The sequence below is a fragment of the Heterodontus francisci genome, chromosome 40, assembly GCF_036365525.1.
Source record: "Heterodontus francisci isolate sHetFra1 chromosome 40, sHetFra1.hap1, whole genome shotgun sequence".
Lineage (NCBI taxonomy): Eukaryota > Metazoa > Chordata > Chondrichthyes > Heterodontiformes > Heterodontidae > Heterodontus > Heterodontus francisci.
Window position 1 is genome coordinate 15,357,980 of NC_090410.1, and position 13,177 is coordinate 15,371,156.

Below are 13,177 nucleotides of genomic sequence, written 5' to 3' on the forward strand. Positions count from 1 at the left end.
ACCCTAAGCGATCGCTGACCTGCACTAGCACAACAGAACTTACATCAAGTCTGCAACCCTGTTTCATTCGGATCTTGATGGGGCCTTGTGTTGCGCCATGACAAGCCTAAGTTAACTGTGCTCAGAGGTATTGCATCTGGGTTAACGAGAGGGTCACACATAGAACGGGAGTTTCCACCCACTTACAGAGGCTAAAATGCCAAGGCACTGACCCAATGTGAAATGGATCACTCTGTTATTGCCGTAAGAGGAATCCAAGAACTGTATAAAATTCCTAATCACACTCAATAAGTGCTCATTACAGCCCTCAGGCTGCCTGTATGATATGAATTTGTGTATGAAACATAATAGGATTAGCTGCAATGAAAAAAAAATCCAACAATTAATAAGCCCTTTTCAGCAATTTAGAGGCTTTGGGCAACTCAAAATCCGTCAATTATATTTTCCTATAATTAACATAATATCCAACTGTATCCATTCTATTGCTGAGACATATTGTTTATTTTCCTTTATGATTTGGGATTTTCTTGAATGTAATTCATTCATTATATCTCATTGTATTTCCTTAATTATTTTCTGTTACTCTGTGGGCTTCTTCTGCTCTTAATCTGGAAAATGGCTGCTATCTTTAGGGAGACCACTCTGTAACATGGCTGTGGTCAGTTACCACATCTACGCTGACAACACCCAGCTGTACTTGTTTGTTATTCGTTCGTGGGATGTGGGCGTCGCTGGCTAGTCCAGCATTTGTTGCCCATCCCTAATTGCCCTTGAGAAGGTGGTGGTGAGCCGCCTTCTTGAACCGCTGCAGTCTGTGTGGGGTAGGTACACTCGCAGTGCTGTTAGGAAGGGAGTTCCAGGATTTTGACCCAGGGACAGTGAAGGAACGGCGATATAGTTCCAAGTCGCGGGTTTGGAAGGTGCTGTCTAAGGACCACTACCTCTCTTAACCCCTTCACTGTCTCTAAATTTATCAGACTGATTGACTGCCATCCAGAACTGGGTGAGCAGAAATTTCCAGCAATTAAATATTGGGAAGACTGAAGCCATTATATTCGGTCCCCGACCGCTAAGTCCATTCCCTTGCCACTGATTCTAACCCTGTTCTTGGCAACTGTCTTGACTCTGAACCAGACTGTTAGCAACCTCAGTGTCATATTTGATCACGAGCTGAGCTTTCAACCACATATCCACAGATGACTAGGACCGCCTCATTCCACCTCCTTAACATTGCCTGACTTTGCCCCTGCCTCAGCTCTTCTGCTGCTGAAACCCTCATCCATGTCTTTGTTATCTCCAGACTTGCTATTCTAATGCACTCCTGGCTGGTCTCCCATATTCTACTCTCTGTTAACTCGAGGTCATCCAAAACTCTACTGCCCGTGTCCTAACTCACCCCAGATCCCATTCCCGATCACCCCTGTGCTCTCTGACCTACTTGGCTCCCTGGAAAGCAAAGCCTTGATTTTAAAATTCTCATCCTTGTTTTCAAATCCCTCCATGGCCTCGCCCCTCCCTATCTCTATAATCTCCTCAGCCCCACAACCCTGCAAGATCTTTGTGCTCCTGTAATTCTGGCCTCTTGAGTGTCCCTGATTTTAATCGCTCCATCACTGGTGGCTGAGCCTTCAGTTGCCTAGGCCCCAAACTCTGGAATGCCTTCCCTAAACCTCTCAGCCTCGCTTTCCTCCTTTAAGACTGTCTTAAAACATTCCCATTCGACCAAGCTTTTGATCATCTGCCTTAACATCTCCTCATGTGACTCGTGTCATATTTTGTTTTATAATGCCCCTGTAAAGCGCCTTAGAATGTTTTATTATGTTAAAGGTGCTATATAAATATAAGTTATTGTTGTTATCACTGTGGAGACCACTCTATAAAATAGCTGACGCGAGGTTTGTGATCCAAGGCTCATTTAATGAGAGTTAGAATGTTAATCAAGCCTCTTCTGGACAGTTGAGGCAGGGTGTGTGTATGCATATGAGGGACATGTGTGTCTATGTGTAGGTGTGCATATGTCCATCTATCTATGTGTAATGCATATGTGCGTGCTAATGCATATTTGCCTGCCTTAATTATGTGTGTTTCCAGTGTGTTTGTGCGTGCATACCTGTGTATAAATGGCCGTGTGTGTTTGTGTGTTTTTATGTGTGTATTTGTGCGTGTGTATGTGTGATTGTATTTATGTGTGTAGCTGCGTTTGTGCTTATCTGTGTGTGTGTTTCTGTGTGTGCAAGTGTCCATATCTCTGTGTGTGCATATGTTTGTGTCTGTTTGTGTCAGTCAGCCTGTGTGTGTGTCTACTTGTGTGTGTGTGAGTCTGTCTGTGGTGATAGTGCATGGTAAAAAACCTTTGTAGCCAACTCACATTACACCATTCTGATGGCCCACTTGCATTTCCGAGTTTCTAACATTTCACTTACAAGTAGCACTTTGAAATTTTCTTTCCAGTTATTCAAAGATATCCCTTTTTCATTCGATGGTTAAATCTTGTGAATGAGTCGCACCTCCATGCAGAACAAAGAACAAAGAACAAAGAAAATTACAGCACAGGAACAGGCCCTTCGGCCCTCCAAGCCTGCGCCGATCCAGATCCTCTATCTAAACCTGTCGCCTATTTTCTAAGGGTCTGTATCTCTTTGCTTCCTGCCCATTCATGTATCTGTCTAAATACATCTTAAAAGACGCTATCGTGCCCGCGTCTACCACCTCCGCTGGCAATGCGTTCCAGGCACCCACCACCCTCTGCGTAAAGAACTTTCCACGCATATCCCCCCTAAACTTTTCCCCTCTCACTTTGAACTCGTGACCCCTAGTAATTGAATCCCCCACTCTGGGAAAAAGCTTCTTGCTATCCACCCTGTCTATACCTCTCATGATTTTGTACACCTCAATCAGGTCCCCCCTCAACCTCCGTCTTTCTAATGAAAATAATCCTAATCTACTCAACCTCTCTTCATAGCTAGCGCCCTCCATACCAGGCAACATCCTGGTGAACCTCATCTGCACCCTCTCCAAAGCATCCACATCCTTTTGGTAATGTGGCGACCAGAACTGCACGCAGTATTCCAAATGTGGCCGAACCAAAGTCTTACACAACTGTAACATGACCTGCCAACTCTTGTACTCAATACCCCATCCGATGAAGGAAAGCATGCCGTGTGCCTTCTTGACCACTCTATTGACCTGCGTTGCCACCTTCAGGGAACAATGGACCTGAACACCCAAATCTCTCTGTACATCAATTTTCCCCAGGATTCCTCAGAAATCCCCCCTGAAAGTAGAAGAATCATTTATACATTCACATAACATCTGGAGTAATGGCAGAGTGGGGACGAGGGGAAAAGGAGGAGGAGATACAAGTGTTGAGTGAAGACAGGGCAAAAGAATTTGTTTTCAGCAAGTTATAGAACGATCGTAACAAAAAATGCTTCTTGGAGACAGTGTAGAACTCCTTACAGCCAAACTCTGCAACTCTCAAACAGCAGATAAAAATCACCACAAACTTTCATACGACAAAAAAACCTTGCATTTGTGTAGCACCTTTAATGTACTAAAAAGTCCCAAGGCACTTCCCAGGAACAATTACCAAAGAAAATTTGATAGTGAGCCACAGAAGGCGATATTAGGACTAGGCCATTCAGCCCATCGAGCCTGCTGAGCCATTCATTTCGATCATGGCTGATCATCCACTTCAATGACTTTTTCCCACACTATCCTCATATCCCTTTATGTCATTGGTATTTAGAAATCTGTCAATCTCTGCTTTAAACATACTCAATGACTGAGCTTCCACAGCCCTCTGGGGTAGAGAATTGCAAAGATTCACAACCCTCTGAGTAAAGAAACTTCTCCTCATCTCGGTCCTAAGTGGCTTCCCCATTATTTTGAAATTGTGTTCCCTGGTTCTAGACTCCCAACCAGGGGAAACATCTTACCTGCATCTACCCTGTCTATCCCTTTAAGTATTTTGTAAGTTTCAAAGAGATCACCTCTCATTCTTTGAAACTCTAGAAAATACCAGCCCAGTTTCCCCAATCTCTCTTCATAGGACAGTCCCGCCATCCCGGGAACAAGTCTGGTGAACCTTCGTTGCACTCCCTCTCTGGCAATAATATCCTTTCTAAGGTAAGGGGACAAAAACTGCAGAAAAATGCATAAGAGGCCAGAATTGAAGGAGTGCAAAAAATAATACAATCAGAAAAAAAACATATTTTATTGAAAGAACAAGGTTATAGTTACTTTCTAATGAGAATACATTTGCACACGGAAGCAGGCAACAGGAAATGCAGATTGCCTTTTTATTATAATCTCACAGTCGCCAGAGTCTGTAGAGATAAAAAGCAGAATACCTGGGATTTCTGCAAACTGCCTGGTGGAAAAGAAGCTAGATTAAGTAATATGTAACTCTGAAAGTAAAGTAGTTCCATACTATGCCAGGGAATGGATAATGAGCAGGTTTGGTCTGATGGAGTGAAGATTGTAACAAGGAGCTGCTAATGGGGAGGTTAGTCGTGAGGGTAAGACAGGTTCTATGTTGGACCATCTTACTGGTCCTGCTTATCCCTTGATCAAGGTAGAAGATACTGCATTTAGCCAAATGGAGCCTTGTTTCCTAATGCAGCGTCAGAGGATAGTTCAAGATGTACACTCTTCACTGAAAATATTTTGCGATGGAAATAACGGTGAGGCTATTAATGCTCACTGATATTAACTGGTAAATCGGGCAGCAACTTCCAGAGGCCACACATGCACAGTTAACCGCAGAAATCCAAAGGTTGCTGTCCGAGATGCCCTGATCCTGCAGAAGCCGCGCGATGGCCCTATCTCATTGAGAGATTCAGCATCGAAATACATGGAATGGTGTGAAGTTGATGTACGTATCTGATATATACATACTAAACTCACTGGAAAAATTTAGGACTTGTCCATTCCAGTATAAGTACCCTTTAAATGGCATGTTAAGTCTTAATTACTACCAAACAACCTCTCTGGCATTGAACATTTAGCTTTATAAGTCTGCAGTCACATTCCTTCAGCTTTTAATTATTGTTGGAGATATAAGAAAAAAGTTATTTTTTGTTCAGATCTTTCTTTCTCTTTCATCTCTCTCTTAATGCAATCCAATCTTTCCCTCTCTTTATTTCACTTTCTGTACCTGACTTGACATTGAATTCAATATTCCAACTGATACTTCCTCGCTTACACTCTGTGCTGTTCATTAACCATTCTTCAATCTGATTGGTTAAGGAGACACACTGCTCACTCAGGTTGCAGATCCCCTGTAGCTGTGCCAAAATGCCTGTCTAATTGCAGAAAGTTCCGGTGTAAAAGCCAGTGCATTGAAAGCCAATGGGAAAGTGTAAGTGTAATGAATGGCCAGTGTCATTCATTCACTGCAAAGTCCAGGCCATTAAATATTGTACATTAGCGTTTGTAGATTAGGCTTTGATGGAAGAGTTCAGATATTAGAGAAATGGGCTTCAAAGCCTGAGTTAGATAGCTAGAGAGATGGGCTTTGATGGGTGAAGTTAGAATGTTAGGATGATGAATGTCAGTGGGCTGAATGGCCTCCTTCTATGCCACAAATGGCTCTATGGAACAAATGGCCTTTTCTCCTCCTCAATTTTTCTCCTGGTTTTCTGAGCTGATGTGGTTGCTCTATAATGACAGAGCCAATGCAAGTGATACCACTAGACATTATTTTACTGATTGCTTAAGTTTCAAAAGAAGGAGGAAATCAGGGGTCACCTTCTAACCTCCTCATTTCTCGGGAGATACAACAGACGTTGATCCATGGATTTATGTCCAATTTACTGGATGAGCTTTGATGTTCAAGGAGGTACTTCGTGCATGTCCCTGGTCGCCATGGTGTCTGTACCATCCTGTTAAAGTGTCCGTCTCACATCAACGCTAAATTTTAAATGTGTGGGACTTACTCTCAATCAGCCTGCAAGTATCCGCTAAACAGCATAAACCCATCAGACTGTTCTACCACAGGAAATGCGGCAGCCAATTTGTACACAGAAAGCTCCCATAAACAGCAATCTGATAATGACCAGACAGTCTGTTATAGCGATGATTGATTGAGGTTTAAATGTCAACCAGGACGTTGGGGAGAACTCTCCTGTCCTCCCTCGAATAGAACGATGGAATCTTTAACATCCACTGAGAGGGTAGATTGGCCCTCCTCCTTTCCTGACTGGCTCTGCCCCTTTGCTAAATAACCCCATCCCTTTACTTAATGCCCCACTGCCATTACTGACTGCCCCGCCCCCTTTACTGACTGCCCCACCCCTTTACTGACTGCCCCACCCCCTTTACTGACAGCCCCACCCCATTACTGACTGCCCCAACCCCTTTACTGACTGCCCCACACCCTTTACTGACAGCTGCACCTCAATTACTGACTGCCCACCTCCTTTACTGACTACCCCACTCCTTTACTGACTGCCCCACCCTCTTTACTGACTGCCCTACCCCTTAACTGACTGCTCCACCCCCTTTACTGACTGCTCCACCTCAATTACTGACTGCCCCACCCCCTTTACTGACGGCCCCACCCCATTACTGACTGCCCCAACCCCTTTACTGACTGCCTCACACCCTTTACTGACAGCTGCACCTCAATTACTGACTGCCCACCCCCTTTACTGACTGCCCACCCCCTTTACTGACAGCTGCACCTCAATTACTGACTGCCCACCCCCTTTACTGACTGCCCACCCCCTTTACTGACGGCCCCACCCCATTACTGACTGCCCCAACCCCTTTACTGACTGCCTCACACCCTTTACTGACAGCTGCACCTCAATTACTGACTGCCCACCCCCTTTACTGACTGCCCACCCCCTTTACTGACTGTCCCCCCACTTTACTGACTGCCCCACCCCATTACTGACTGCCCCACCCCCTTTACTGACTGCCCCACCCCCTTTACTGACTGCTCCACCTCAATTACTGATTGCCCCACCCCGTTTCTGACTGCTCCACCCCCCTTTACTGACTGCCCCACCCCCATTACTGACTGCCCCACCCCCTTTACTGACTTCCCCACCCCCCTTTACTGACTGCCCCACCCCCTTTACTGTGCCCCACCCCATTACTGACTGCCCCACCCCATTACTGACTGCCCCACCCCATTACTGACTGCCCCATCCCCTTTACTGACTGCTCCACCCCCTTTACTGACTGCTCCACCTCAATTACTGATTGCCCCACCCCCTTTCTGACTGCCCCACCCCATTGCTGACTGCCCCACCCCCTTTACAGATTGCTCCACCCCCTTTACTGACTGCCCCGCCTCCTATACTGACTGCCCCGCCTCCTTGACTCACTGCCCCAGTCCTTTACTGTCTGCCCACCCCCTTTACTGTCTGCCCACCCCCTTTACTGTCCGCCCACCCCCTTTACTGTCTGCCCACCGCCTTTACTGTCTGCCCCATGCCTTTACTGACTGCCCCACCCCCTTTACTGACTGCCCCACCCCTTTACTAAGGGGCCCTGTCTCCTTTTAAGACTGCTCCACTTGGTTTGCTGATTGTGTGTTGAGTGAACGGTTTCCTTTTTTTTTACAGAACCACTGGAATCGAGACCACGATGACACGGGGTCCACGCACTCAGGCACGCCCGGGCCCTCCAGTGGGGGCCTTGCATCACACAGTGGAGACAACTGCAGTGAACAAGGTAGCTCCATCTCTGCGCAGCGCCCGCTTGCTTTGTTAGATCTGCAGTGGTATTATCACAGGAAGATAACTGGTCAGTCTTCCCAGACTGCTGACCTGGCAGCTATTCAACCATTAGATAACGTACAACGCTTTTCATTGCACCCTAAATCCATTTAAAATGAAGTGCTCTGCATGGCTCTGAGCCTCAGTTAGCTCATCTCAGTCAGAGCTGGGGATGGAAGGTGCTACAGTCTGCCTCAGAACCCCTCTCCGGGGCAAGGTTCCCGATCACTAACCACCGACTGCCCCTGGACTTTACAATTAGGCTGGGCTGCGATGCCTCACACAGCTGAATAGTCATGCCAGAAGAATGGCCGCTTGGGCAAGGCCCTGGAAGGCGGGCCAACACCCAGACCACCCCCACCACTCCAACAAGAGTCAACACCTTCAGGAGAGGAGGTTCCAGGCATGGTAATACTTGCATTTATGTGTATCGGTAGTTGCAGCAGGGCTGACCTTTCTGACAGAGCCTCCTGGTTCTTTTCATATTTTGGGGAATTACATAGAATGTACAGCGCAGAAACAGGCCATTTGGCCCAACTGGTCCGTGCTGGTGCTCACCTAGCTTTCCTTAAACAAATCTATCCTATTCGCCTCAACTACGCTCTGTGGTAGCAAGTTCCAAATTCTAACTGTTCTCTGTGGAAGAATAGTTCTCCTGAATTCCCTATTGTATTTATTAGTGTCTATTTTATATTTATGAACTATTTTTAACAAGTGGAAACATCTCTACACCTGAAACAGGACTGTATTAAGACCGGTGACTGTTTAAGGCGGAGTGACTTGAATGTTGCAAGATTTCGAAACGTAGATCCTCGTCAGGCACCAGATCCTTTTCTGTAGAGAATTACAATTTCCCCCAAGTAAGGAACAAGCAGGACACAGACTCAGGAGCCATTGTAAAGCAGCAATCTCCTTTCCTAACAGCACTGTTGGTGTACCTATCTCCCATGGACCGCAGTGGTTCAAGAAGGCAGCTCACCACCACCTTCTCAAGGGCAATTAGGGATGGGCAATAAATGCTGGCCTGGCCAGCGATGCCCACATCCTCTGAACGAATAAGAAAATAAAGTCAGCTCCTTGATAGGGCACCTTAACTTGTAAGGTCAGAGGTTAAGGTTACAGCATCAAGTATTCCCAGCTCAGATATGGTAGATTGTTATGAAAAAGGACTGGAAAGTATTAAGTGGTCCAACAAGTTAACGCCTCCTGACAACTTTCCTCAACCTTAAACTCGCTTCATATTGCAGCATCTGATCTGTGGCCTCTCCAATTGAGGTGCCAATTTACTGCCAGTGTGGTGCAGTGGGCTAGTGCCCACTCGGAAGTGGGCAGAGATGACTAAACCCATTTTACCCAGGACGCATTGCAGCTGCCAGAGAGAGCAAAGGTTTATCAGTGTAGCCGGGTAATCCCCCAACACACTGGTGTATTGCACAATCCAACCCCCCCCCCCATCCCCCACCCAAGAGCGAATATTGCACAATAACATCATAATGTCAGTTCGTGGTGCTGAATGTTTTGCTAACTATGCACATCCTGTTGAATTATACATTCAGTCTAAGGCTGCATTCATACTAGTTAGACAGTGGGTGCAACTGAATCAGTTTCAGCCTGGCAGTGCCTGCTTTATACTGGCTGGTTCCAGGAGCAAACTCCATGTATTGGGGAAAAAACAGTTGCATTTTTATAACACCTTTCATGACTTCAAAATGTCCCAAAGCACTTGACAGCCAATCAAACACTTTGGAAATTAGTGTAATGTGGGAAACACAGGAAGCAATTTGCACACAGCAAGATCCCACAAACAGTGTTGAGAGAGTGACCAGATGGAACCTATTTTTTATGATGTTGATTATGGGATAACTTTTGGCCAGGACACCAGGGGAGAACTCCCTCTGCTGTTCTTCCAATAGTGCCATGGGATCTTTCACATCCACCTGAGAGGTCAGACGGGGCCTCAGATTAATATTTCACCCAAAAGACAGCGCCTCCGACAGTGCCGCACTCCATTAGTACTGCACTGGAGTGTCAGCCTGGATTCTGTGCTCAAATCTTTGGCATAGGACTTGAACCTACGACCTTTCAACTCAACCAACTGAACCACATTTGCCACCTAATGTCGAGAGTACTGTGTATTCGTGCAGAGCTGTGCTCCCCTATGGCCAGCTTCAAGCATTGAAAGAAAATTGACGTCAGGATGTGGAAAAGCTGGCATTCCATGCCCATCCCTAAATGCCCTGGGAAGGTGGCAGTGGGCTCCTTCTATAGAGTTTGTGTTGAGTTGCTGTCTCTGGCCAGACATATCCTGGAGGTTTCATCGCACCTCTATCCACCCCGCCCAGTCAAACAGCCTTTCCACCAACCCCCATCTTCAGCATTTTTATAACTAATTAAAAGAAAGTGTTGAAAAAAAAACACATAATTCGTTGCCTGCATGGCGGAGACTTAGAGAAGCTGGGATTGTTCGAGTGGAGATGCTTAGGGGAGATTTAATAGAGGTGTCCAAAATTATGAAGGGCTTTGATAGTGAGAAACTCTTTCCACTGGCTGGAGCGTCAGAGGACATGGATTTAAGATAATTGGCAGAAAGTCCAGACAGCAAATGAGGGGAATTTATATTAGTGCAGTGAGTTGTTATGATCTGCAGTGCACTGCCTGAAAGGGTGATGGAAGTAAATTCAGTGATAACGTTCATAAGATGAATTGGATAGATACTTGAAGGCTATGGGGAAAGAGCACCAGGAGTGGGGCTAATTGGTTAACTCAGGGTTGTCCAACCTTTTCGCATGGGTGGCCACGTTCCAATTTTCGTCTTACATAGCGGGCAGTGAGACAATTTCTGAAAGATAAAGGCGTTAAAAATGTATCTTACTATCAATCAAACAAATGTGTATTTTTTGTGAGGAAGCTTCAAATGAGATTAATTTATTGACTTACTTTCTCATCACTATGTTGGACACCGATTTAGTGAAATAACTGGCATTTTGTTGCTTGAACAAGTAGTCAGTGTTTGCCCGCACACTTCTTGTGGCGATGCAGAGTATTCCGGATAGATGTCCATCTGTCACGAGTGATCTTGATCACTCTCTCTCCCTCTGTCTCACTCTGTCGCTCTCTCTCTGTCTCTCTCTCCCTATGTCCTGCCTCTCTGTGTTCCCCTACCCCATGTTGTTCCCCCCTTTGTGTTGTCCTTGCTCTCTGCCTTCCCCTCTCTCTGTCACCCCCCTCTGTCCCCACTCTCTCTCTGCTTCCCTCTTTCTCTGTCCCCCCCCTCTCTGTCGTCTCTCTCTCTGACCCTCTCTTTCTGTCCCCCCTCTTGCTCTGTCCCCTTTCTCTCTGTGTCTGTCCCTCCCCTCTCTCTGTCCCCCGCTCTCTGTCTCTCTCTCTCTGTCCCCTGTCTCTGTACCCAACCTCTCTGCTTCTCTCTCTTTCTATCCCATATCTGCCCCCCCCTCTCTGTTCCCCTCTCTCTCTTTCTCTGTCCCTCTCTATCTGTCTCTCTCTGCCACCCCCCCCCCCCCCCCCCTCCAACTCTGACAGTTGCAGAGAGCGAGAACACTCAGCAGAGCAGCTTTGTGGTTGGTCAGTTTTTAAAAATATTTCAAGTCAGTTTCACAGCTGGCAGGTGCTGGGAGCGGGAACAGCGGTTTCCCAACTTCAGACACATTCGGGGTTTTCCGGCAGGTTCTGACTTTTTTTAAAGGCCTGCCGGAAAACCCCGAATCTGTCCGAACTTGGAAAACTGCTGTTCCCGCTCCCAGCACCTGCCAGCTGTGAAACTGCCTTGAGATTTTTTTTAAAAAGCTGGTCTGGAAGAAGCCAATGGGACATTTTTCATCCCTGAAATTACCAGTCACGGACCCCTGGCAAAAATGAGGAATGGCGCAGCACAGCTTGCATCCACGGGCTGGATGGAAAGCTTTGGTGGGCTGGATTCTGGCCCGCGGGCCGTATGTTGGACAACCCTTGGATAACCCTTTCAAAGAGCCAGCACAGGCATGATGGACTGAATGGCCTCCTTCTGTGCTGTATGATTCTATGATGGCCCTTATCCCATAAGTTGCAGCAATGTCCAGGAGATTCATTCCTGGAGATTCCAGTACAATCCTGGAGGATTGTCCACCCTATGACTTATTTGCCCACTTCAGAGGGCATTGGGTGTCAACATCATCATGTGGGACTGGAGGCAGGTGTAGGCCTGGAGGCAGGTGTAGGCCTGGACTGGGTAAAGGCAGCAGGTTCCCCTCCCTGAAGGAAGTTAGGGAACCAGGTGGGTTTGTACAACCGGCCGACAGTTTTCTAGCTCAGCTGGCTGCAGTGCTGCCCCATAAATGACCAGGTTTACTCTGAATTGGAGAGATTTGACTTCCAGCCCTTTTACTGCTGGGTCAATCTCACACCCATCGCACGACTAGACCCCTGACTGAGCTTGGAATGAGCTCCACACTCACAAAACATTCCCAAAAGAACCCAGCTTCACTTGATAACATTCCCAAAAGATCTGAGGAATCTCTCCTCACCCACCCCCATCCACCCTCTCCTTCTCCCCAACTGCCCTCCCCTCTCCTGTCTCCACTCCCCACTCCCATCTCCCCCTTCTCTTCCCATCTTCTTCTCTCCCCTCCCCTCCTCTACCTTCTCCTCCCTCCCCTTCTCCCCTATCCCTCTCTCCTCTCCCTCCCCCTCTGCCCCCTCACTCCTCTCCTTCCCCCTCTGCCCCCTCACTCCTCTCTCCCACTTCTGTCTCAATCCACTCTCCCCCCTCCACCTTCTCCCCACTCACTCTCCTCTCTACCCTCCCCTTCTCACACTCACCCCTCTCCTTCACTCTCTCTCCCTCCCCCCTTCTCCCACTCTCTCCCCTCCCCACTCTCTCCCTCTCTCACTGTCACACCTCTCCCACCTCTCCCTTTGAATCCCCTTTGCGCCCTCTCTCCCCTCTCTTTCTCCCTGCCCCTTCCTCTCCCCCCTCTCACCCTCATCCCTCACCCTTTCCCTTCCTTCTCTCCCCTCCGCTGCCCCCTCTTCCTGTCACCCCTCCCCTCCCCTCACCCTGTTCCCCTGATCACTGCTTTTCTCTCCCCTCCTCTTCCTTTGAGTTAATTGAAACGTTACTCTCTGGCAGGCTGAGCATGGGAGCTCAGGCCTTTCCAGTTCGGAGTTATACTGCCGCTTTTCCACTGTGGAGAAGCAAAAACCGGCAGTGCGGCTCCACCCAGAAACCCCTCGAAAAATAAAAATCCAGAGTGGCAGGGAAAGAGTTGGATTTGTAACTTTTATTCATTTGTGTTTTTAAAGAGGTTCTGCTGTCTCCTTACCCCCCAACCATTTACATTATAACTTCCACTCTATAGATCATGAAAGATTTAGCACACAGAAATATCCTGTGTCAAGAGGTCGGCATTGGAGGGGAGGATAGAGCAGGCAGTCAGTTGAAGCTGGCTCCG

The 13,177-nt window shown here is 47.3% G+C and overlaps 1 protein-coding gene across 8 annotated transcripts in view; it reads left to right on the top strand.

The window, feature by feature from the left end:
* The window catches only part of LOC137353113 (homeobox protein Meis1-like), a 639,330-nt gene that overhangs the window by 535,081 nt on the left and 91,072 nt on the right, over positions 1 to 13,177 (top strand). For all 8 annotated transcript variants that reach the window (XM_068019113.1, XM_068019117.1, XM_068019115.1 and 5 more), the window contains exon 7: positions 7,578 to 7,686. In XM_068019113.1, the coding sequence (XP_067875214.1) occupies positions 7,578 to 7,686 (109 nt within the window). The remainder of the gene's footprint in view (positions 1 to 7,577; positions 7,687 to 13,177) is intronic.